The sequence below is a fragment of the Calliphora vicina genome, chromosome 2, assembly GCF_958450345.1.
Source record: "Calliphora vicina chromosome 2, idCalVici1.1, whole genome shotgun sequence".
NCBI lineage: Eukaryota > Metazoa > Arthropoda > Insecta > Diptera > Calliphoridae > Calliphora > Calliphora vicina.
The window spans coordinates 126,548,870-126,574,392 of NC_088781.1; the positions used below are offsets into that span (position 1 = coordinate 126,548,870).

Sequence of the window (25,523 nt, forward strand, 5' to 3'; positions counted from 1 at the left end):
ATTTATCAAAATTAATAAATAACTGCGCTTTAGAAAATATAAATATATAAATGAATTATTTTAAATCAAGTGAGAGAGCCATATTCGGCAGTGCCGAATCTTATATACTCTTCACCAAATTATGCTTTAAAATAACGATTGAAAATATTTGTGGTTAAAACAAGTAAGAGAGCTATATTCGGCCAAATTATACTTCAAAATACAAATTTTAAATATTTTTGGGTAAAATTTTTTTTTTTCAAAGTTGGTTTTTTTAATTTTTTGGAAAATTCTTATTTTAAAATTTTTTTTTTTTTAATTTTTTTGAAAAAATTTTTTTCGAATTTTTATTTTAAATTTTTATACCCATGAGTGGCAAGGGTATATATAAGTTTGTAATTTCTACATTTTTCATTTGCGACACCACAAAGTATATATATTCTGGATCGTTATATTCTGGATCCGTCTGTGTGTTGAAATCAACTTTCCGAAGCCCCCAAATACATACATACGGACATGGCTTAATCGACTCCGCTATCTATAAAGATCCAGAATATATGTACTTTATAGGCTCGGAAAATTATATTGTGGAAATTTCAAACGAAATGACTTAGTAATCCAGATATAGGTCAAAAATCGAGGTTGTCCTGGTTTTTTCCTCATATCTCAGCCATTTGTGGACCGATTTAGATGATTTTAAATAGGAAACTTCTCGAAAGCATGTCTGATAGAATTATTGAAGATTTGGATCCCGAAAATGCCTGGGGTCTTCAGAAAATTGATTTCAACAGACAGATTACAAACGGAATGACAAACTTATATATACCCATCTCACGAAAAATATTTTTTCAGGCTCATTGCAATATCTGTAATTATACCCTTCACCATGAGTGGCAAAGGTATATATAAGTTTGTCATTCCGTTTGTAATTTCTACATTTTTCATTTGCGACCCCATAAAGTATATATATTCATGGCGGAATCGATATAGCCATGTCCGTCTGTCCGTCTGTGTGTTGAAATCAACTTTCCGAATCCCCCAAATAACTTACATACACGATTCATACATCAATATCTCCGAAATTCTTCCGGCTCGGTCGCTATTTAAAATCGAGAAAATCGGTCCACAAATGGCTGAGATATAAGAAAAAACTAGGACAACCTCGATTTTTGACCTATTTTTGACCTATATCTGGATTATTAAGTCATTAATATAGACAATATGGATATCTAATGATAGATATTTCAAAGACCTTTGCAACGACGTATATAAAACCAAAGTAAGTTGGACATACAATGGCTCAAGATCGGAAAAAAAATTATCAAAAAAATTTTTTTTTCCAAAAAAATTTGAAACATTAAAAAAAAAATTTTGATTTTGTTTAAATAAAAATATTTAAAAAAAAAATATTTTAAGTATAATTTGGTGACGGCTGTGCCGAATCTTATAAACAATGTTACGCTACACTGCTCCAGAACGCGAAATATTGCTGACTATTTATTTGACCAATAATCGGTCGGTTTTTTCATCAAAAATAATCATGAGTGATGAGGCACATTTCCATTTCCGCGTGTAACCCACGAAGAGCCATTACACCCGCTCAAAGTCACTGTATGGTGTGCTGTTTTCGCTGGAGGAGTCATCGGACCTTTTTTCTTCGAAGACGTCGCGGGCCAAACGGTTACTGTGAATGGTGAGCGCTACAGAGCAATGATCAACGAGTTCTTTTTGCCGCAACTTGATGCATTGGGATTGGAAAACATGTGGTTCCAACAAGACGCTGCAACACACTGCACGTGCCACAAGCCTCAGACTCTTGCAGCTCTTAAAGAAGTTTTGGCCAAAATTATAGAAAGGGCTCAAATAACAATCAGCTCTGGCGGCGGCCATTTACATGACATCATATTCTCGACTTGATGTAAAAAAATTAAAAGACCAAATAAAAATAATCCACAAGAAGAATCAAAGTTTTTCATTTTTTTTTTTGAATTACAGCCAAAAAACATCGGAAATTTACTTTTGCGCCACCTTGTATAACCTTGCTGCCTTGTATTGAAAAACAGTCTTACGCCTATTTGCTCAATATCTGGTTATTTTTTTATCGTGACAATAAACTGACAGTTCTCATACAAAAAAATGTTAACTGAAGGTTTATCGTTACGAAAAACGATAACCAGATATTGAGAAAATGGGGGTTAGGTTACCCTAATCTCGTGTAGGGTATTGAATTTTTGTTTTTTTCAATTCAATTAAATAAATATCGTTATCTCTGTAATAGCAAAATAGCAAAATATTACAATTTTTCATGTTCAATTAAACAGTTGTAAATAAGCGTTTGATGCTAAAACAAGTGGAGTGATTGAGCACATAATAGTTCATCAAAAGGAATAATACGCACAAATATATTCAAATTTAAAATGTCTATTTGGCAGGTGATACTGTCCCTGCTAATGGTACAGCCTAAAATGCAAGCTAGGCAGCTGGATAAAAATACTATTGCTCGAAATTTAATTTTTTCGTCGCTTGACACTACCGTCGACCCATGTGAAGACTTTTACAAATTTGCCTGTGGGAATTACGCTAATCACCATCGCTCAACCCGCTACCAGGAAATTACCACTTTAATTGACTATGAATACAATAATAATGTTTTAAATTTAATTGACACTATATATCAGCATGAACAGCTAGTGCCCGGTAATTGCCAGACGTTTATAGAAAAGACTGTAGTGTATTTTAAGGCATGTCGCCAAGAAACCAATAGAAATCTTAAACGATATTTTGAAGAACTAAAGCCAGGACCACAACTTGATTGGCCCATATTGCATTCTAAGCCCTATCGATGGTCAAGTAACAGGGCCTTTGATGTCTGGTCACTTTTAGGCAAATTACAGTCGTATGGATTGAATAATGTTTTGATAGATCAAGAGATTTTGGTGGATAGTGATGGCGATATTAGCATAACAATGGAACCAGCTGCTAGTGAGAATAACAGCACTTTACCAGACTCGCAAATTTTACATGGTTTATTAGAGGGCTTGGGAGTAAACGCAACCCAACCAATTATTAAGGATTTGTTAAAAACCAATCAAGTGTTATTGGATATTTTGAAAAAGCATGCCGATAGCAATGATGAAAGCATGGAAATTACTTATAATGAATTTCAGTTAAAATATCCAAATTTAGTTGTGTTTCTCAGTGAATTATTTAAACATCAATTGCCACAAGATACCAAAATTTTTCTAATTAATCCCGACTATATCCAGCACCTAAATAATTTAAGCTTTCGGGGAAGTCTAAAGAAACAATCATTGTGCAATTATCTAATGATAAAATTTCTCTTCTATCTGGCTATGGACAGTACGGCAGATTTTAAGGCTTTGGATTGTGTAAAAGATCTAAGAAATAAAATGGATGTGGCTGTAAATTTCCTTTACTATTACCACATATATGCCAAAAATGCCGAACTCTATAATACAGCTGTTTATGAATTATTCAAAAGTATAATAGACATGATGGGTACAAATTTCCACAACAATCGTTTAAATTTAACGCAACCACAAATTCAATTTTTAACAGATAAATTGTATAAAATACGTTTAAATATAGGCAACTTACCAGAAAATCTAACATTTGACAAGGTAGAGGAATTTTATGAAAACATACCACATTTGGATGAACACAATTACTATAAAAATCATTTGCTATTGCTAAGACATCGTTTCGATAAATCTCTAAATTTTGACCAAAACCAAGCCCATTACATTATAGCAGACAATAGCATTGGCATATTATTGGGAGCATTCTATGTGGCCAAACAAAACTTGATCATTTTACCGTTTGATACTCTCGCAGAACCACTCTTTGATGTTGGCTATCACGATCTCTACAAATATTCTCTGTTGGGCTTCATTTTGGCCCATGAGATAACACATGCCTTTGACACAACTGGCCTAAATTTTGATGGTTCTGGCGATACTCTAGAGGATGATAACACCATATTGGAAAATGAAAATTTCAAGAACTCTCTGCAGTGCTTGAATTCCCAGCTGGAAACTGATAGCATAGATGAACGTATGGCGGATATTTTAGCCATAGATGTTATTTATAAAATTTATATTTCAAAATTCAATAATATGACGCCAGCTAGTGTAAAATCTACTTGGAATAGAGATTTCTATTTGAATTTGGCTCAGTTCTTTTGTGGCAAAGGCAATTTAACATTTATTGATCATGATACGGATGCTCAGCGTTTGCATCAGATTGTCATAAATTCTAAAGGATTTGCACAGGCCTTTAAATGTGTAGATAATACTGCAATGAATCCGAGTGAAAGGTGTACTGTGTATTAACTAAGCTAAGTGAATATTGCAGTTCAATTCAAAGAAATAAAGGATAATTTTTAAGTTGTACATTAACAATATTTTTTTTGTTTTGAAATTGATTTTTTTTTTTCTTTTTTTTTTTTGGGGTGGGGTAGCTTATTGTGGCACTGACCTTAAACATTTCAATTTAATCGTCTTCGAAGTTTGTTCATATATTTTTCTAAGGGAAAATTTTTGATTTTTGACAGTTTTCCCCAAAAAACTGTTGTTAAATATTAACACCCGCATTAGGTTTCAAAGGAATCATACAATAATTACCCGGCCCAGATTAAGGTAGTCAGCAATATTAACATTCGTAGAAAATTTGATTGAAAAATTTAATTGAATTTACTAGTTTCCGATATAGAAATATAAAATTTTAATTAAATACGAGTATGTATTTGACTTTATTTCGCTTTGTATATTTTAATGAAAAATTCGCCTACTAGTTATTCACCTTACTTGGATTTCATATAAATTACTTTATTTTAGAAAGAGAAGGAGCCTGTGATTTTGTAAAGTAATACGATTTTAATATTTTTACATACACATAGAAAAATTGATATATAGTTACATGAAAGTAGAGACCACAAATAGTAACAAGTTTTCAATGATCGGATCACATGTCCTTTTAAATGGACTTTAAAATTTCGAAGGGTAAACAGTTTACAAAAAATATTTTATATCATATTTCTTTGATCCCAAAATGGGTATGAAATAAAAGGTAATAAGTTCAGCAGTCTCATCAAAATATATGCATGTATATTTTCCACTTAATCAAAATATTTTTTTTGACTTAAGTTTTGGGTCAAAAAAAATGTGATATGATTTTCATAATTATTTGTTTGTCCTTATTTTTAAATCAAGGGTAATATTTTTACCTATATAGACTGCTCAAATTCTTAGCTTTTATTTGATAACCTTGATGGGATCAAATATTTTATGTATTGCGACCCCGTCTCTTTGTTGAAATCAACTTACCGTACTCCCCAAATAACTTACATACATGATTCCGCTATAGACCCATTCGTTTGCTAATAAAAATCGAGAAAATCGGCCCACAAACAAAAAATAAATAGCGGCGTCGATTAAGTCATGTCCGTCTGTCTGTCTGTTGAAATCAATTTTCTGAAGACCCCAGATATCTTCGGGATCCAAATCTTCAATAATTCTGTCAGACATGCTTTCGAGAAGTTAACTATTTAAAATCAGCAATATCGGTCCACAAATGGCTGAGATATGAGGAAAAAATCTATTTTTGACTTATATCTGGATTACTAAGTCATTAATATAGACAATATGGATATCTAATTATAGATTTTTCAAAGACCTTTGCAATGGCGTGTATAAAACCATAGTAAGTTGGACCTACAATGTGTCAAAATCGGAAAAAAAAATTTAGTTTATTGATGTGTTTTGGTATAACCTCAATATTATTCTCATTATACCAATTCATAGTTGTATTTGAGTAATGACAACTTGGCTAAAACTTTGTATCAGATGTGTGATATCTTATAAATGACAAACTCTCTTTTTATACCCTTCACCTTCGTTAGAAGGGTATATATTTTAGTCTTTGATAGTTCTCTATCGACTGTCTCTTTATTTCAATCCTTATGGTTTACATGTTTTCTTATGTTCTATTTAGGTCTCCTTTACATACATTTACTTATCCCTATGATCTATGTTTATCCTTCTCATGTTCATTATAACATATGAATAATACAATTAATCTATGTTTACACTTAGCAAAATAAATAGTGATTACATTTTATGAAAATACTTACAACTAATATGTATATAATGTATAAATAATATAAATAGATAGAACTTAATGATGACTAACTTAATAACTAAATAACTAACAGCCTACAATATAAGTTTGTCGTTCCATTTGTAATTTCTACATTTTTCATTTCCGACCATATAAAGTATATATATTCTGTATCCTTATAGATAGCGGAGTCGATTAAGCCATGTCCGTCCGTCCGTCTGTCTGTTGAAATCAATTTTCTGAAGACCCCAGATATCCTCGGGATCCAAATCTTCAATAATTCTGTCAGACATGCTTTCGAGAAGTTTGCTATTTAAAATCAGCAAAATCGGTCCATAAATAACGGAGATATGAGCAAAAAACCGGGACAACCTTGATTTTTGACCTATTTTTGATCTATATCTGGATTACTAAGTCATTAATATAGACAATATGGATATCTAATGATAGATACTTCAAAATCCATTGCAACGATGTAGATTAGGCTATAGTAAGTTGGACCTACAATTTGTCAATATCGGGAAAAATATTTTTTAACCCGAATTTTTTTTTCATCAAAAAATTTTTTTTCTCATACATTTTTTTTACAAAAAAAAATTAAAAACTAATAAAAAAAAATTTTTTTAAAAAATTTGGAAAAAACTTTTTTTAAAAAAAATTGAAAAAAAAATAAAATTTTGTTTACCTAAAAATATTTAAAAAAATTTATTTTAAAGTATAATTTGGTGAAGGGTATATAAGATTCGGCACAGCCGAATATAGCTCTCTTACTTGTTAAATATAATTCTGAAAATTCTTTAAAAACATGTCTTGAAAGCTTGACTCTTCAAACTGCAGCTACGGATTGCCAGCTAAATTAATATTTTTATTCAATTTTACGCATACGTATTCAAAAGCTGCCGACCTGATATCTGCCGAAAATCAGATTTTTGGCTATCTTTTAACCCCGACAAAGTCGAATTTTCTAGATATTTGTGCCCAATTTCTATCTCTAGCTTCTTCTTCCATTGTTTATGCTACGGGAAAAGTAAAGATATACATATTATATATCAACGTGTAGGAAATTATGTCCTCTTTTCAAAAATGTACAACATTTTTAAGAATTAAAAAAATTATAGAAGACTTTTTTCAAAAATATGGGAATAAAATATTATAGCTGATTTTTTTGGATTATTTAATTTTTAAAATGCAATAAAATTTTGTTTATGAATCGTTTTTAATGAAATTTTGCACTTATATAGAAACTTTCAAAATCCAAAGGTGAAAAAGATATTTGTGAATTGTTAAAGGCAATCCCACAATTCCCAAAAAACTTTCCAAAAATCCAAAAATTGGGATTTTTAGATTTTTTGATTTATTGAAGGCACCAAGCTCGGGGCTATGAAATCCCTTTGCACAATATTGAAAAAGATATTGGGACAGGTCTTAATTGTTTGAAAGCAGCTATGCGGTTTGAGAAAATGTTGTCTAAAGTTGAAATTTATATACAAAATACGTTGAAATGTATATAAAAAATAGGCATTGTGGCTCGGCCCCCCCTTGGTGTTATAAGCCCAAATTCAAAACTTAAACTTATCTACACCTCCTCTATAGCCTACACCTCCTCTATTTATTAAAATCGGGCAATTCGTTTAGAAGTTACAGATTTATTTCCACCTTTTTTTTCAGATCCCCCACTGTGGGGCGTTGTTATGATTACTACAGTGCGTATCGATTTTAAGTGGCCACTTCTTTATGTTGAAATCAACTATTTAAAATCGAACAAATCGGCCCACAAACGGCTGAGATATAAGGACAACCTTGATTTTTGGCATATCTGGATTACTAAGTCATAATAAAGTCAATATGGATATCTTAGGATAGATATTTCAAAAAAATATTTTTAAGTATAATTTGGTGAAGGGTATATAAGGTTCGGCACTGCCGAATATAGCTCCATTGCTTGTTTATACTAAAACTTTTCGGTTTTGGTTTGAATCTTCGGTTTTCAATGTCAACAAAGTTGTTTTCTATAATAACAATTAATCTAAATGTTACTACTAATCATAACTAATCAAATTTCTTCACTGAATAGGAAATGTAAGGAAATTTTTTTCTAAATAGAAAAAATAATCAATATTCATGTGGCTAATGTAGAGCGATTATAAGTCGATGATTCTTCTACTTGTATTTAATACATATTTAGTATATTAATTCAAAAATTCTTATCACTTGAACCCGACCCTCATAACTGAATACTAATTTGAATTAATGCAGTCGTATCTTAAGCCTCAACATTTAAACTTGTGCCACAATGAAAGCATTTAGCTTAGTCTTAATAAAAATATTAATATTTTATCAACACCTTGTGTTTATAAAGTCTTGTGTCGAAACAGCCAAGGGACCCTGTGAGGACTTCTATGAATATGCCTGCAGCAATTATACCCAGCAGCACACCGATCCCAACTATAGTGAAATTACTCAGCAATTGGATTATGAAATGAATAAGAAGTTGTTGGAACATTTTGAGAATTCATTTCTCAAACACCAATATGAATCTAAAAAACAAACATTTGATGATAAAATGATTATATACTTGGAGTCATGTAGACATGAAACACAGAGAGATTTAAGGAAATATTTCGAGGAAATTAAACCGAGCTCTAATCTAAATTGGCCATTGTTGGCACCTGATCAGCAATGGCAACAACTTGTCAAACACTTTGATTTCTGGTCGCTATTGGGTGAAATGCATTCTTATGGCTTAAATAATGTCATAGTAAATCAACACATTACAAGGAATGAGGACAACTCGCTAAATGTCTGGCTGGCACCTGCCCTACTAACAGATGATAGTACTTTGCCAGACAGCGCCATTATGCAGGTGTTACTTAGTTTGTCAGGCGTACAAAATATAGAGCTTATCGTAAAACAATTGCATGGCACCGATTTAAAATGGCGAGTGCTAACTAAGAACAATAGTAATTCGAATCAGGAATTCAAAAATATAACTATCCACGATTTAGCCGGCCTCTATCCTCGACTAAATTTTAAATCATATCTTGAACATTTAGTGAAGAGCGAGCTAAATAATATTTCACATATAACTTTGGAAAATCCCGAATATTTTGAGTTTCTAAATAGAAAGTTGTGGTCTGCTGAGGAGCTGGAACATTTGTGCAATTATTTAATGATGAAATTCTTATTTTATTTGGCTGTGGATAGTACGGCTGAATTTTCACCGCTCGACTGTGTTAAGGATTTAAGAAATAAATTTGATTTAGCGGTAAATTTTTATTATTATCAATATTTCATCCAACATGAGGAAACTGAATACAGAAAAGCTCTTTCTATAATGCTCAGAAATATTAAAATCACCATGAATAAGTATTTTGAATTCAATCATTTGCATTTCTCTTCAGAACAAATAAAACATTTAAAAAATAAACTAAAGGCAATTAAAATAAATATAGGCAATTTACCCAATAATTTTGACTATTACTCAATAAAACGCTTTTACCGGGAAATACCAGATTTGGATAGACGAAATTATTACAAAAATCATTTGCTGTTATTAAAACATCGATTTCGAAAATCTCTGTTTAATGAACAAAAACAGAGCCACTACATTGTGAGCGACAATCGTTTGGGTGGACAATCATCGCCTTTCTATGTGGCTACACAGAATATGGTGGTCATACCGTTTGGAAGTCTTCAATTGCCTTTATTCCATTACACGCAGAGTACCCTTGAACAATTGTCACTTTTCGGTTTTGTATTGGCCCACGAGCTGGCCCATGCCTTTGACAGCACTGACCTTGATTATGACCATCAGGGCTATCCTCTAGACATTCCATCAAATATACCAAATCATGAAAATTTCACAAAGTCAGTGAACTGCATGCATCAACAGGAACCTACAGATGCAATAGATGAACGTATTGCCGATCTCTTTGCCGTGCGTGTGGTGTATCGTACTTATTTGGAATATCATAGTAATGAAAAAGAAGATCTCCGAAAAGTTTTCTTTTTGAATTTGGCTCAGTTCTTTTGTGGCAAAAATAACTTGAAATTTATTGACCACGATTCAGATGCCCTGCGCTTGCAGCTGATTGTAAAGAATTTCCGTCCATTCTCAGCAATATTTAACTGTCCAAGAGGCAGTCCCATGGATCCTAAAACAAAGTGTCGTATTTATTAAGAAAACAAATTATTTATATACACATTCGTAATTAAATATTAAATTCAATATTAAAATTAATAAATAACAAATATAAATAAAAAAAATTACTAAAAAAAACTACAAAAATATTTGAAACTTATTACAACAGCAAGCTAAGCAGTAACTAATATCGTTATTATGACTAGACTATGACTAGACTATGACTAGACTATGACTAGACTATGACTAGACTATGACTAGACTATGACTAGACTATGACTAGACTATGACTAGACTATGACTAGACTATGACTAGACTATGACTAGACTATGACTAGACTATGACTAGACTATGACTAGACTATGACTAGACTATGACTAGACTATGACTAGACTATGACTAGACTATGACTAGACTATGACTAGACTATGACTAGACTATGACTAGACTATGACTAGACTATGACTAGACTATGACTAGACTATGACTAGACTATGACTAGACTATGACTAGACTATGACTAGACTATGACTAGACTATGACTAGACTATGACTAGACTATGACTAGACTATGACTAGACTATGACTAGACAATGACTAGACTATGACTAGACTATGACTAGACTATGACTAGACTATGACTAGACTATGACTAGACTATGACTAGACTATGACTAGACTATGACTAGACTATGACTAGACTATGACTAGACTATGACTAGACTATGACTAGACTATGACTAGACTATGACTAGACTATGACTAGACTATGACTAGACTATGACTAGACTATGACTAGACTATGACTAGACTATGACTAGACTATGACTAGACTATGACTAGACTATGACTAGACTATGACTAGACTATGACTAGACTATGACTAGACTATGACTAGACTATGACTAGACTATGACTAGACTATGACTAGACTATGACTAGACTATGACTAGACTATGACTAGACTATGACTAGACTATGACTAGACTATGACTAGACTATGACTAGACTATGACTAGACTATGACTAGACTATGACTAGACTATGACTAGACTATGACTAGACTATGACTAGACTATGACTAGACTATGACTAGACTATGACTAGACTATGACTAGACTATGACTAGACTATGACTAGACTATGACTAGACTATGACTAGACTATGACTAGACTATGACTAGACTATGACTAGACTATGACTAGACTATGACTAGACTATGACTAGACTATGACTAGACTATGACTAGACTATGACTAGACTATGACTAGACTATGACTAGACTATGACTAGACTATGACTAGACTATGACTAGACTATGACTAGACTATGACTAGACTATGACTAGACTATGACTAGACTATGACTAGACTATGACTAGACTATGACTAGACTATGACTAGACTATGACTAGACTATGACTAGACTATGACTAGACTATGACTAGACTATGACTAGACTATGACTAGACTATGACTAGACTATGACTAGACTATGACTAGACTATGACTAGACTATGACTAGACTATGACTAGACTATGACTAGACTATGACTAGACTATGACTAGACTATGACTAGACTATGACTAGACTATGACTAGACTATGACTAGACTATGACTAGACTATGACTAGACTATGACTAGACTATGACTAGACTATGACTAGACTATGACTAGACTATGACTAGACTATGACTAGACTATGACTAGACTATGACTAGACTATGACTAGACTATGACTAGACTATGACTAGACTATGACTAGACTATGACTAGACTATGACTAGACTATGACTAGACTATGACTAGACTATGACTAGACTATGACTAGACTATGACTAGACTATGACTAGACTATGACTAGACTATGACTAGACTATGACTAGACTATGACTAGACTATGACTAGACTATGACTAGACTATGACTAGACTATGACTAGACTATGACTAGACTATGACTAGACTATGACTAGACTATGACTAGACTATGACTAGACTATGACTAGACTATGACTAGACTATGACTAGACTATGACTAGACTATGACTAGACTATGACTAGACTATGACTAGACTATGACTAGACTATGACTAGACTATGACTAGACTATGACTAGACTATGACTAGACTATGACTAGACTATGACTAGACTATGACTAGACTATGACTAGACTATGACTAGACTATGACTAGACTATGACTAGACTATGACTAGACTATGACTAGACTATGACTAGACTATGACTAGACTATGACTAGACTATGACTAGACTATGACTAGACTATGACTAGACTATGACTAGACTATGACTAGACTATGACTAGACTATGACTAGACTATGACTAGACTATGACTAGACTATGACTAGACTATGACTAGACTATGACTAGACTATGACTAGACTATGACTAGACTATGACTAGACTATGACTAGACTATGACTAGACTATGACTAGACTATGACTAGACTATGACTAGACTATGACTAGACTATGACTAGACTATGACTAGACTATGACTAGACTATGACTAGACTATGACTAGACTATGACTAGACTATGACTAGACTATGACTAGACTATGACTAGACTATGACTAGACTATGACTAGACTATGACTAGACTATGACTAGACTATGACTAGACTATGACTAGACTATGACTAGACTATGACTAGACTATGACTAGACTATGACTAGACTATGACTAGACTATGACTAGACTATGACTAGACTATGACTAGACTATGACTAGACTATGACTAGACTATGACTAGACTATGACTAGACTATGACTAGACTATGACTAGACTATGACTAGACTATGACTAGACTATGACTAGACTATGACTAGACTATGACTAGACTATGACTAGACTATGACTAGACTATGACTAGACTATGACTAGACTATGACTAGACTATGACTAGACTATGACTAGACTATGACTAGACTATGACTAGACTATGACTAGACTATGACTAGACTATGACTAGACTATGACTAGACTATGACTAGACTATGACTAGACTATGACTAGACTATGACTAGACTATGACTAGACTATGACTAGACTATGACTAGACTATGACTAGACTATGACTAGACTATGACTAGACTATGACTAGACTATGACTAGACTATGACTAGACTATGACTAGACTATGACTAGACTATGACTAGACTATGACTAGACTAAGACTAAGACTAAGACTAAGACTAAGACTAAGACTAAGACTAAGACTAAGACTAAGACTAAGACTAAGACTAAGACTAAGACTAAGACTAAGACTAAGACTAAGACTAAGACTAAGACTAAGACTAAGACTAAGACTAAGACTAAGACTAAGACTAAGACTAAGACTAAGACTAAGACTAAGACTAAGACTAAGACTAAGACTAAGACTAAGACTAAGACTAAGACTAAGACTAAGACTAAGACTAAGACTAAGACTAAGACTAAGACTAAGACTAAGACTAAGACTAAGACTAAGACTAAGACTAAGACTAAGACTAAGACTAAGACTAAGACTAAGACTAAGACTAAGACTAAGACTAAGACTAAGACTAAGACTAAGACTAAGACTAAGACTAAGACTAAGACTAAGACTAAGACTAAGACTAAGACTAAGACTAAGACTAAGACTAAGACTAAGACTAAGACTAAGACTAAGACTAAGACTAAGACTAAGACTAAGACTAAGACTAAGACTAAGACTAAGACTAAGACTAAGACTAAGACTAAGACTAAGACTAAGACTAAGACTAAGACTAAGACTAAGACTAAGACTAAGACTAAGACTAAGACTAAGACTAAGACTAAGACTAAGACTAAGACTAAGACTAAGACTAAGACTAAGACTAAGACTAAGACTAAGACTAAGACTAAGACTAAGACTAAGACTAAGACTAAGACTAAGACTAAGACTAAGACTAAGACTAAGACTAAGACTAAGACTAAGACTAAGACTAAGACTAAGACTAAGACTAGAAGTTCTAACTGAGAACCGATCACTACTTGAAAATTCATGCTAGGTCAAATACTTTGGGCCATTTCAGCGTAACATTATTTACTCATTTGCTGTGCTTTTAATATAAATGTACTTGTATGTGTTTTATCATTTCTCTCATATTGTCTTATCGCTAGCAAAGAGAAATACTATTTTGATTTAAGAAATCAGTAGTAGTAGCTGTGTATTACTGAGAACGTTGAGATACGCGCAAAAACATGCAAAGGTTTAGTGCATTTTTAATTAAAATGTTATTAATTTACCAAATCTGCTGGCAAGCAAGTGGGAAATATGAACAAACGGCTGATCTTACAATAGATGCCTGTGAGGATTTCTATGAATATGCCTGCAGCAACTACACCCAGCAGAATACAGATCCCAACTACAGTGAAATTACTCAAAAATTGGATTATGAAATGAATAAGAAGTTGTTAAGTCATTTTAATAGTTCAGTAGTTGAAGACGAATATAATGTGTTGAATCAAACGTTTAATGATAAAATGAAAATATATTTAAAATCGTGCAACAGTGAAACGCACAGAGATTTAAGGAAATACTTTGAGAAAATTAAGCCGAGTTCTAATCTAAATTGGCCGCTGTTAGTGCACAATGAAACGTGGCTAGAACCAAATAAAACTTTTGATTTTTGGTCTTTATTGGGACAATTACAATCGTTTGGATTAAATAATGTCATAGTACACCAACAAATCATAAGGAAAGAGGATAACTCGCTAATTATCTGGCTGGCACCAGCCTTAATAGATGAAGGGAGTGCTTTGCCCAAGAATATTATTTTGCAAGTGTTATTAAATGCCTTAGGTGCTGAGAATGTTGAGTTAATTATAGAACAATTGAATGCTACCGAGTTTAGTTGGCGAGAGATGATGGAGAATTATGTTGATTCCAATCAGGTTAAAAATATAACTATCCATGATTTAGCTGGACTCTATCCTCGTCTTAATTTAACAATATATCTGGAAGAGTTATTGGATGGTGAGCTAAATAATATTTCACATATAACTTTGGAAAATCCAGAATATTTTGAGTTTCTAAATCAAAAGTTGTGGTCTGCTAAGGAGCTGGAACATTTAAGCAATTATTTAATGATGAAATTTTTGTTTTATTTGGCGGTGGATAGTACGGCTGAATTTGCACCGCTCGAATGTGTTAAGGATTTAAGAAATAAATTTGATTTGGCGGTAAATTTTTACTATTATCATAATTTTTTCAAACATGAGGAAAAGAAATACCGCAAAGCTTTATCTAATATGCACACAAAAATTAATGCCACCATGAATAAATATTTCCAAGAAAATAATTTAGATCTGACTGTCGAACAGATAATTCAGTTACAAAATAAACTAGAGAATATTAAAATAAATATAGGAAATTTACCTAAAAATTTTGATAATAACACAATACAACAGTTTTACCAGGAAATACCAAATTTGGATAGACGAAATTATTACAAAAATCATTTGCTGTTATTGAAACATCGATTTCGGAAATCACTGTCTTTTGAAAAAAATCAAAGCCACTACATAGTGAGCGATAATCGTATGGGTGCACAATCCTCGCCTTTCTATGTGGCTCAACAAAATATGGTGGTCATACCGTTTGGAAGCTTTCAATTGCCTTTATTCCATTACACCCAGAATATCCTTGAACAATTGTCACATTTTGGGTTCGTTTTGGCCCACGAACTGACACATGCTTTTGATACTACTGGCTTAAATTATGACCAGCAGGGATTTAATCTTGCCAGCCCTGCAGACATAATGGATCATGCAAATTTCACAAATTCAATAAACTGCATGCAGCAACAGGAGCCTACGGAGGCAATAGATGAACGTATTGCCGATCTCTTTGCCGTGCGTGTGGTTTATCGTGCTTATTTGGATTATTATAATAAGGGGAAAAAAGATTTGCGCAAACGTTTCTTTTTGAATTTGGCTCAGTTTTTTTGTGGCAAAAATAATTTAAAATTTATTGACCACGATTCAGATGCCATGCGATTACAGCTGATTGTAAAGAATTTTCGTGAATTCTCAGAGGTTTTTGGATGTCCAAAAAGGAGCCCCATGCATCCTAAAGTAAAGTGTCGTCTTTATTAAGAGATCTAAATTATAAATTCGAAAAAGAGATGCTGTATTTATATAAACAATTACTTTAGCTGAAGAAAATAAATAAAAGAATTAAAAAAAATAATTGTTTTAAAACAAGTAAGAGATATATATTCGGCTGTGCCGAATCTTATATACCCTTCACCAAATCATACTTTAAAATAAATTTTTTTGACCTATTGTAGGTCCAACTTACTATAAACCTTATCTTCATCGTTGCAATGGATTTTGAAATATCTATCATTAGATATCCATATTGCCTATATAGTAATCCATATATAGATCAAAAATAGGTCAAAAATCGAGGTTGTCCCGGTTTTTTGCTTATATCTCCGTTATTTATGGACCGATTTTGCTGATTTTAAATAGCAAACTTCTCGAAAGCATGTCTGACAGAATTATTTAACACATTGATTGCCACGTCGGACACATATGTGTGACAACGTCGGACACATATGTGTGACAATGCATTATGCGGTTTACGCCACGTCGGACACATATGTCTGACACGACTTTTATTCTATCTAGCCATGTCAGACAATAGTGCTGGATTTTAAGAATTTTTTCGATGTTGTCTGGAAGTTCCTCATAAAAACTGTAATCTTCACATTTTTCATCACTTTCTGAACTTGTACTGAGTATTTTTCCTATAAAAAATCCTTTTCGCCATTTCGTAAGACTGACCCTATTATTTATAAAAAAAATCTGTTTCTAAGCAGTAAATATTACTGACAGTAGATTAAATTCCAATATTGCAGTTTTCGAAGAGATTACGCAAAGAAAATGCTGTGGCCCCCAACATCTTATTTGCTGAAAGTGCCTTGGCAGCCAATGTGTTAAGATTTGGATCCCGAAGATATCTGGGGTCTTCAGAAAATTGATTTTAACAGACAGACGGACAGACAGACAGACAGACAGACAGACAGACAGACAGACAGACAGACAGACAGACAGACAGACAGACAGACAGACAGACAGACAGACAGACAGACAGACAGACAGACAGACAGACAGACAGACAGACAGACAGACAGACAGACAGACAGACAGACAGACAGACAGACAGACAGACAGACAGACAGACAGACAGACAGACAGACAGACAGACAGACAGACAGACAGACAGACAGACAGACAGACAGACAGACAGACAGACAGACAGACAGACAGACAGACAGACAGACAGACAGACAGACAGACAGACAGACAGACAGACAGACATACAGACAGACAGACAGACAGACAGACAGACAGACAGACAGACAGACAGACAGACAGACAGACAGACAGACAGACAGACAGACAGACAGACAGATAGATAGATAGACATACAGACAGACAGACAGACAGACAGACAGACAGACAGACAGACAGACAGACAGACAGACAGACAGACAGACAGACAGACAGACAGACAGACAGACAGACAGACAGACAGACAGACAGACAGACAGACAGACAGACAGACAGACAGACAGACAGACAGACAGACAGACAGACAGACAGACAGACAGACAGACAGACAGACAGACAGACAGACAGACAGACAGACAGACAGACAGACAGACAGACAGACAGACAGACAGACAGACATACAGACAGACAGACAGACAGACAGACAGACAGGCAGACAGACAGACAGACAGACAGACAGACAGACAGACAGACAGACAGACAGACAGACAGACAGACAGACAGACAGACAGACAGACAGACAGACAGACAGACAGACAGACAGACAGACAGACAGACAGACAGACAGACAGACAGACAGACAGACAGACAGACAGACAGACAGACAGACAGACAGACAGACAGACAGACAGACAGACAGACAGACAGACAGACAGACAGACAGACAGACAGACAGACAGACAGACATACAGACAGACAGACAGACAGACAGACAGACAGACAGACAGACAGACAGACAGACAGACAGACAGACAGACAGACAGACAGACAGACAGACAGACAGACAGACAGACAGACAGACAGACAGACAGACAGACAGACAGACAGACAGACAGACAGACAGACAGACAGACAGACAGACAGACAGACAGACAGACAGACAGACAGACAGACAGACAGACAGACAGACAGACAGACAGACAGACAGACAGACAGACAGACAGACAGACAGACAGACAGACAGACAGACAGACAGACAGACAGACAGACAGACAGACAGACAGACAGACAGACAGACAGACAGACAGACAGACAGACAGACAGACAGACAGACAGACAGACAGACAGACAGACAGACAGACAGACAGACAGACAGATAGATAGACATACAGACAGACAGACAGACAGACAGACAGACAGACAGACAGACAGACAGACAGACAGACAGACAGACAGACAGACAGACAGACAGACAGACAGACAGACAGACAGACAGACAGACAGACAGACAGACAGACAGACAGACAGACAGACAGACAGACAGACAGACAGACAGACAGACAGACAGACAGACAGACAGACAGACAGACAGACAGACAGACAGACAGACAGACAGACAGACAGACAGACAGACAGACAGACAGACAGACAGACAGACAGACAGACAGACAGACAGACAGACAGACAGACAGACAGACAGACAGACAGACAGACAGACAGACAGACAGACAGACAGACAGACAGACAGACAGACAGACAGACAGACAGACAGACAGACAGACAGACAGACAGACAGACAGACAGACAGACAGACAGACAGACAGACAGACAGACAGACAGACAGACAGACAGACAGACAGACAGACAGACAGACAGACAGACAGACAGACAGACAGACAGACAGACAGACAGACAGACAGACAGACAGACAGACAGACAGACAGACAGACAGACAGACAGACAGACAGACAGACAGACAGACAGACAGACAGACAGACAGACAGACAGACAGACAGACAGACAGACAGGCTCCGCTATCTATCCAGAATATATATACTTTATAGGGTCGGAAATGAAAAATGTAGAAATTACAAACGGAATGACAAACTTATATATACCCTCCTCACATTTCTTTTAAAGTGGGTGTATCACTTAAAAATTCTAACAGTTTCTAACAGATATTGCAACATGTGACCGAGTATTGTCATGCTGGAATATTACGACTAATGTTCGCTTCAAACGAATCAGTTGCGTGCGGTACAGGTCAGATTTCAGCAGCTTATAATAAATAGGAGATAGGAGAATTAATTACCTTAGCCTTTCAAATTAAAAATATCGATGATATCTCACACCCAATTTATTTTATTTAAATTTAAAACTGGGAAACCATTTACATTTTAATTTGTAGTCGCAAAAAGCAAATAAGACGCAAACATTTTCTTGGAAACAGAACTGATAAAGACGCAACTTTTTTGTGCACAGACAAATTGTATTGAACTGAGTTAATTTAAATAATCACATAAACACATACTTAGTATTGCAAGTGAACACATAATGTAGGAGACATTTCCTCATCGTGTACGCTCTCGTTTAGGTGATCAGTGTTGATCTACTAGAGCTTGTGATGGTCTTTGCTAACAAGACTCCAACCATTGGTGTATAGAATAAGGAAATTCTAGGCAGCATCAACTAAAGTCAACCATTTGTATTCAAATTGGTCATAAAAAATGTCAGCAAAACATTTGTCCGATATATGTTTCTATTCATAAGCCTATCTTGTGTACTTTATGAAAAAAAAACAGTCCTGAAATCGACAATTCGACAATTTTATTTGCGGACATATCCTTTCGTCCAGAATGATCTGTCACTTACGCACTCCTTCGACTAATGAGGAAAACCATAAACTTCTTTCATGTCAATATGCGGCCAGACATAAAATTGGAATATTCCATCAAGACAACACTCGGCCACATGTTACAATACATGTTAAAAACAAGTAAGAAAGTATGATCGGTCAAGCCCGACCATATAATACCCTACACCAAGTAAATGAGCAAAAACATTTCTTTTAAAATTTAAATAATTTATATTTTTGAATGATTTTCGGAAGTGGGCCTTATATGGGAGCTATGACCAATTATGGCCCGATCACCTTGCCCCGTCCGACTATTATTTGTTTCGATCGATACATAACGATCTCTCTGATATCAAAAGTTTCAAAGTTTCTAAAATGTCATCCACAATAAGTTGCCACAATGATTTGAGTTGGTTGCTGGACCGGTTCACACTTTGTTAAAGAGACGCACATGGCCGGTACCTACGACCGAATTTTGTATTATCTCCCTTCCAACTACCTGGATTAGACTTTAGATAATTATTATTCATCCCAATAAAAATACATTCGAATTTTTGTTTTGCCTTTATTTTATTCCTCTAGGGAACATAGGGCTTCGACAAGATTATTCCATCTTACTCTATCGTTACTATAATTTTATTTCATGGCATGTTTTATTTAGCTTTGTTGCGTCCGTTAGTTTTGTTCTTCGCCAAGTGTTCGCTGGCCGTCCTCTTCTTCTGCTGCCTTGCGGGTTCCAGTCCAGTGCAGCTCTGGATATACTTTCGATGGGCTTACGGAGTGTATGTCCAATCCATTTCCATTTTCTTCTCTTGATTTGGTTTTCGATGGGTGTTTCTTTGGTTTTCCTCCAAAGGTCTGTATTGGCAATTGTGTTTGGCCAGAATATATGGCATATAATTCTTAGGAATTTGTTGATTTGCGTTTGTACTTTCCGCATGATTGTATTTGTAATCAACCAAGTCTCACTTCCATGTTTATTATAAAAGAATCGACAATGTTATTATTAATGCACATTTCCTTGGTTTTCCTTATGTTCACTTCAAGTCCTACAGCTTTGGAGAGAACTGTAAGATCATTCAATTTGCTTTGCATATCGCCGTGTGTGTGAGAGAGTAGACATATGTCGTCAGCGAAATCGAGGTCCTCTAAATGATTGTGCAGATTCCAAACTATTTCTCTCCTTTTTCTGCTAATCTCAACCATTATATTGTCCAAGGTAACTGCAAATAGTAAAGGCGATAAAGGGCATGCTTGTTTCACACCAGCATTTGTGGTGAATGCTTCACTATTGTTTCCATTGTGTCTGACTTGGATCATGGCATTTTCATACCTACATTTAATTATGTTAATCACTTTCGTGGGTACACCTTTATTTCTTAGGGCCGTCCATATAGCATTACGTTTAATTGTATCGAAAGCTTTTTGGAAATCTATGAACACCAGATAGAGAGCAGAGCGCAATTCGACGGACTGTAAATTTCCAATATTTATTTGAATGTTTCCCAGTTTATTTTGTAAATAATTCAGTTGCTGATCACTAAGCTTCAAATGATTATCGTTAAAATATTTTAGCATAATATCTTTGATGTCTTTTGCTATCTTAAACACAGCTTGTTCAAATGTGTATGCTTTCTTTCGATAACAAAAAGTGTCTATAGAAATGGTAATTTACGGCCAAATCAAATTTATGTCTTAAATCTTTTATACAAGAGAGGTATGTAAATTCAGCCGTACTATCCACCGCCAAATAAAACAAAAATTTCATCATTAAATAATTGCACAAATGTTGCAGCTGCTCATCAGTCCACGACTTTTGATTAAGAAACTCAAAGTATTCAGGATTTTCCAAAGTGCTATTTAAAATATTATATCGCTCACGCCCTAATAGCTTTTCTATATATGATTTTAAATTAAGACGGGGATAGTAGTCTGTCAATTCTTCCCAAGTTATGGTTATAGACTGAGATGAATCAGCATAGTTTTCCATTATCTCTTGCAATTTGAAATCGGTTTCATTTAGTTGCTGTATAATCACATCAGTGTCTTGGATGCCCAAAGCCATTAACAAAACCTTTAAAATGTTGCTGTTGGGAAAATTACAAAAATTTAAAATCGGTTAAATAATAACTGAGTTAAGAATGTTTAAATTTGCGGGTCCAAAAAAATATACTCTTGCCTATATCTCGAAAATTTTAGGGTGCATTGGAACTTTTAAAACCGGTTTTTGTAATATTTTTGAGTGTACCATAGTGTAATATATGTAGTATATTTGAAATTATTCTTATCGCTGACCCCGTCCAACCAACAGAAATACAACATATTGTTTTGATTTCAATGAATAATTAGTAGTATTTGTAATTTGAACGTTAGGGCACACGGAAATATGAAAACGTTTAACGCAATTTTCATTAAAATATTAATGATTTACCAATACTTCGTGGAAATTAGTCTGGCATACGAAGAAACCGATGAGGTCCCAAAGGGCCCATGTGATAACTTTTATGAATATGCCTGCAGCAACTATACTCAGCAGAATACAGATCCCAATTACAGTGAAATTACACAACAATTAGATTATGCAATGAATAAGAAGTTATTAACTCATCTGAAGAATGTATTTCTTCATAACCAATATGAGGATAAAATACAAACATATCGTGATAAAATGGGCATATATTTGGAATCTTGCAAAACGGAGAGACAAAGAAATTTAAGAAAATATTTTGATGAACTCAAGCCAAGTAGCAATTTGAATTGGCCATTGTTGTATCCCAAGGAAGAGTGGTTGGAGCAGAATAAACATTTTGATTATTGGTCGCTATTGGGTGAAATGCAGTCTTATGGTATAAATGATATCATAGTAACTCAACAAGTCATAAGGAATAAGAACGGAACTCTAAGTATCTGGCTGGCACCGGTCTTTGCAGAAGGTGGCGGTAGTTTGCCCAACAGCAACATTTTAAAGGTTTTGTTAATGGCTTTGGGCATCCAAGACACTGATGTGATTATACAGCAATTAAATGATACCGATTTCAAATTGCAAGAGATAATGGAAAATTATGCTGATTCAACTCAGTCTATAACCATAACTTGGGAAGAATTGACAGACTACTATCCCCGTCTTAATATAAAATCATATATAGAAAAGTTATTAGGGCGTGAGCGATATAATCTTTTAAATATCACTTTGGAAAATCCTGAATACTTTGAGTTTCTTAATCAAAAGTCGTGGACTGATGAGGAGCTGCAACATTTGTGCAATTATTTAATGATGAAATTTCTGTTTTATTTGGCAGTGGATAGTACGGCTGAATTTACGCCACTCTCTTGTATAAAAGATTTAAGACATAAATTTGATTTGGCCGTAAATTACATTTTTTACAGACATCTTTTGAAAAGGGAGGCAGAGGATTTTGAACAAGCTGTGTTTAAGATGGAAAAAGACATCAAAGATATTATGCTAAAATATTTTAACGAGAATCATTTGAATCTTAGTGATCAGCAACTGAATTATTTACAAAATAAACTGGGAAACATTCAAATAAATATTGGAAATTTACCTAATGTGCGTGACTCTATAGCGGTACAAGCCTTTTACCAGGACATACCAAATTTGCAAAGATTCAATTATTATAAAAACCATTTACTAATGCTAAAACATCGTTTACGTAAATCACTGTCGTATGCCCAAAATCAAAGCCATTACATAGTGAGTGATAATCGTATGGGTGGTGTGTCCTCACCATATTATGTGCCTCAACAAAATATGGTCGTTATACCGTTTGGCAGTTTGCAATTGCCTTTATTTCATTATATGCAGAGTATCCTTGAACAATTATCACTTTTCGGTTTTGTTTTGGCCCACGAACTAACACATGCATTTGAAACAACCGGTTTAAATTACGATCACCAGGGCTTTCCGCTGTCCACCTCTTTAGACATAATAGATCATGATAATTTCTCGAATGCATTGGAGTGTATGCTACAGCAAGAGCCTACCGATGAAATAGACGAACGTATTGCTGATCTCTTTGCCGTACGTGTGGTTTATCGTACTTATTCGGAATATTATGCTAAGAAAGGGTATGACGATTGGAGCAAAAACTTCTTTATGAATTTGGCACAGTTTTTTTGTGGCAAAAGCAATTTGAAATTTATTGATCACGATTCAGATGCCATACGTTTACATCAGATTTTAATGAATTTTGAAGCTTTCTCAGAAGTCTATGGCTGTAGAGAAGGCACTGCTATGCATCCTAAAACAAAATGTCGGCTATATTAAGAAGATAATTGTGACAAATTTTATTGGCAAATGTTGATGGTATTATTTAAATAAATTTAAATTTATAAGTCTCAATATTGTTAAAAATGGTAGGCCGATTAGAAAAAGTTATGTGCTTCTTTTTCATTGTTCAACTGGATAAATTAATATATTTTGTTAACTGCAATTGTAATAAATACTTAAATATGAAAAGTTTTTGTAATTTAATGTGTTTTCATTGGGATAAGTAACAATACAAGAACTAATACAAAATATGCTCGTAGGTGCCAGACAAATATGTCTCTTTAACAAAGTGTGACCTGGTTCCGGAACTAACTCAAATCATTGTGGCTACTTGTTGTGGATGAAGTTTTAAAAGTTAGTAATTCATTACTATAGACAATATGGTTATTAAATAATACATATTTCAAAGGCATTTGCAATGGCGTATATAAGGCCAAAGTAAGTCGGATCTACAATATGTCAAAAGAAAAAAAAATTTTACCCCGAATTTGTTTTAACAAAAAAATATTTTTTCTTATACAATTTTTTTCACTAATAAATTTAAAAATTTTTGTGTTTTTTTTTAAATTAAAAAAATTTTTTTTGTAAAAATATTTTTTTTTGCCATACAATTTTTTTTCGCTAATAACACTTCCCAACAGCATTTTTGGAACAGAATAGTGACCCAATAATTCTGAAATTGCATGTTGAGTAGAGCATTTTTGTAGAATAAACTTATAGTCCAGCTGGTCTGAATTTTTTTTTACAGTGGGTCAAAATTTTCATTTTTTGATCGAAGGGAGCAGTATACTAACTGAAAAAACTGTTGTAAGTTAATATCTGAGAGAATTCGTATGGTCAGAGTTATATTATGGAATTTTATGGGGATCATTTTTGTGGAAGATTTTAACCCTCTAGCTCTTCTCCTTAGGGGTCAATTTGTCACTTTTTTCGAGAAAATCAAATAAAGTCCTTTCAAAAAGGACATTTAAGGATTCAAATATTCTACGAAAATTTTTGCCGGAAAATTTCAGTGGGGGTCACCAAAGATACCAAAGTTGTAAATAAAGCTCTTTACGCTATAGTCAAGAC

At 34.3% G+C, this 25,523-nt stretch overlaps 5 protein-coding genes across 5 annotated transcripts in view; all 5 read left to right on the forward strand.

Moving 5' to 3' along the window:
* The window catches only part of DIP-epsilon (Dpr-interacting protein epsilon), a 353,851-nt gene that overhangs the window by 270,340 nt on the left and 57,988 nt on the right, over window positions 1–25,523 (forward strand). The window lies entirely within an intron of this gene.
* On the forward strand, window positions 2,312–4,402 carry LOC135951608 (endothelin-converting enzyme-like 1). Its single transcript, XM_065501291.1, has one exon. The coding sequence runs from the start codon at window positions 2,397–2,399 to the stop codon at window positions 4,329–4,331; it is 1,935 nt and encodes a 644-aa protein (XP_065357363.1). The 5' UTR covers window positions 2,312–2,396; the 3' UTR covers window positions 4,332–4,402.
* LOC135951612 (membrane metallo-endopeptidase-like 1) lies at window positions 8,386–10,405 on the forward strand. The gene has a single exon (XM_065501295.1). It carries the CDS (start codon window positions 8,411–8,413, stop codon window positions 10,295–10,297), a length of 1,887 nt encoding a protein of 628 aa, XP_065357367.1. The 5' UTR covers window positions 8,386–8,410; the 3' UTR covers window positions 10,298–10,405.
* Window positions 14,458–16,480, forward strand: LOC135951611 (membrane metallo-endopeptidase-like 1). Its single transcript, XM_065501294.1, has one exon. The coding sequence runs from the start codon at window positions 14,491–14,493 to the stop codon at window positions 16,384–16,386; it is 1,896 nt and encodes a 631-aa protein (XP_065357366.1). The 5' UTR covers window positions 14,458–14,490; the 3' UTR covers window positions 16,387–16,480.
* LOC135951610 (endothelin-converting enzyme homolog) lies at window positions 22,531–24,651 on the forward strand. Its single transcript, XM_065501293.1, has one exon. It carries the CDS (start codon window positions 22,551–22,553, stop codon window positions 24,447–24,449), a length of 1,899 nt encoding a protein of 632 aa, XP_065357365.1. The 5' UTR covers window positions 22,531–22,550; the 3' UTR covers window positions 24,450–24,651.

Coding starts and splice junctions, on each gene's coding strand:
- LOC135951608 (XM_065501291.1), top strand. CDS start 2,397: ATGTCTATTTGGCAGGTGATACTGTCCCTGCTAATGGTACAGCCTAAA.
- LOC135951612 (XM_065501295.1), top strand. CDS start 8,411: ATGAAAGCATTTAGCTTAGTCTTAATAAAAATATTAATATTTTATCAA.
- LOC135951611 (XM_065501294.1), top strand. CDS start 14,491: ATGCAAAGGTTTAGTGCATTTTTAATTAAAATGTTATTAATTTACCAA.
- LOC135951610 (XM_065501293.1), top strand. CDS start 22,551: ATGAAAACGTTTAACGCAATTTTCATTAAAATATTAATGATTTACCAA.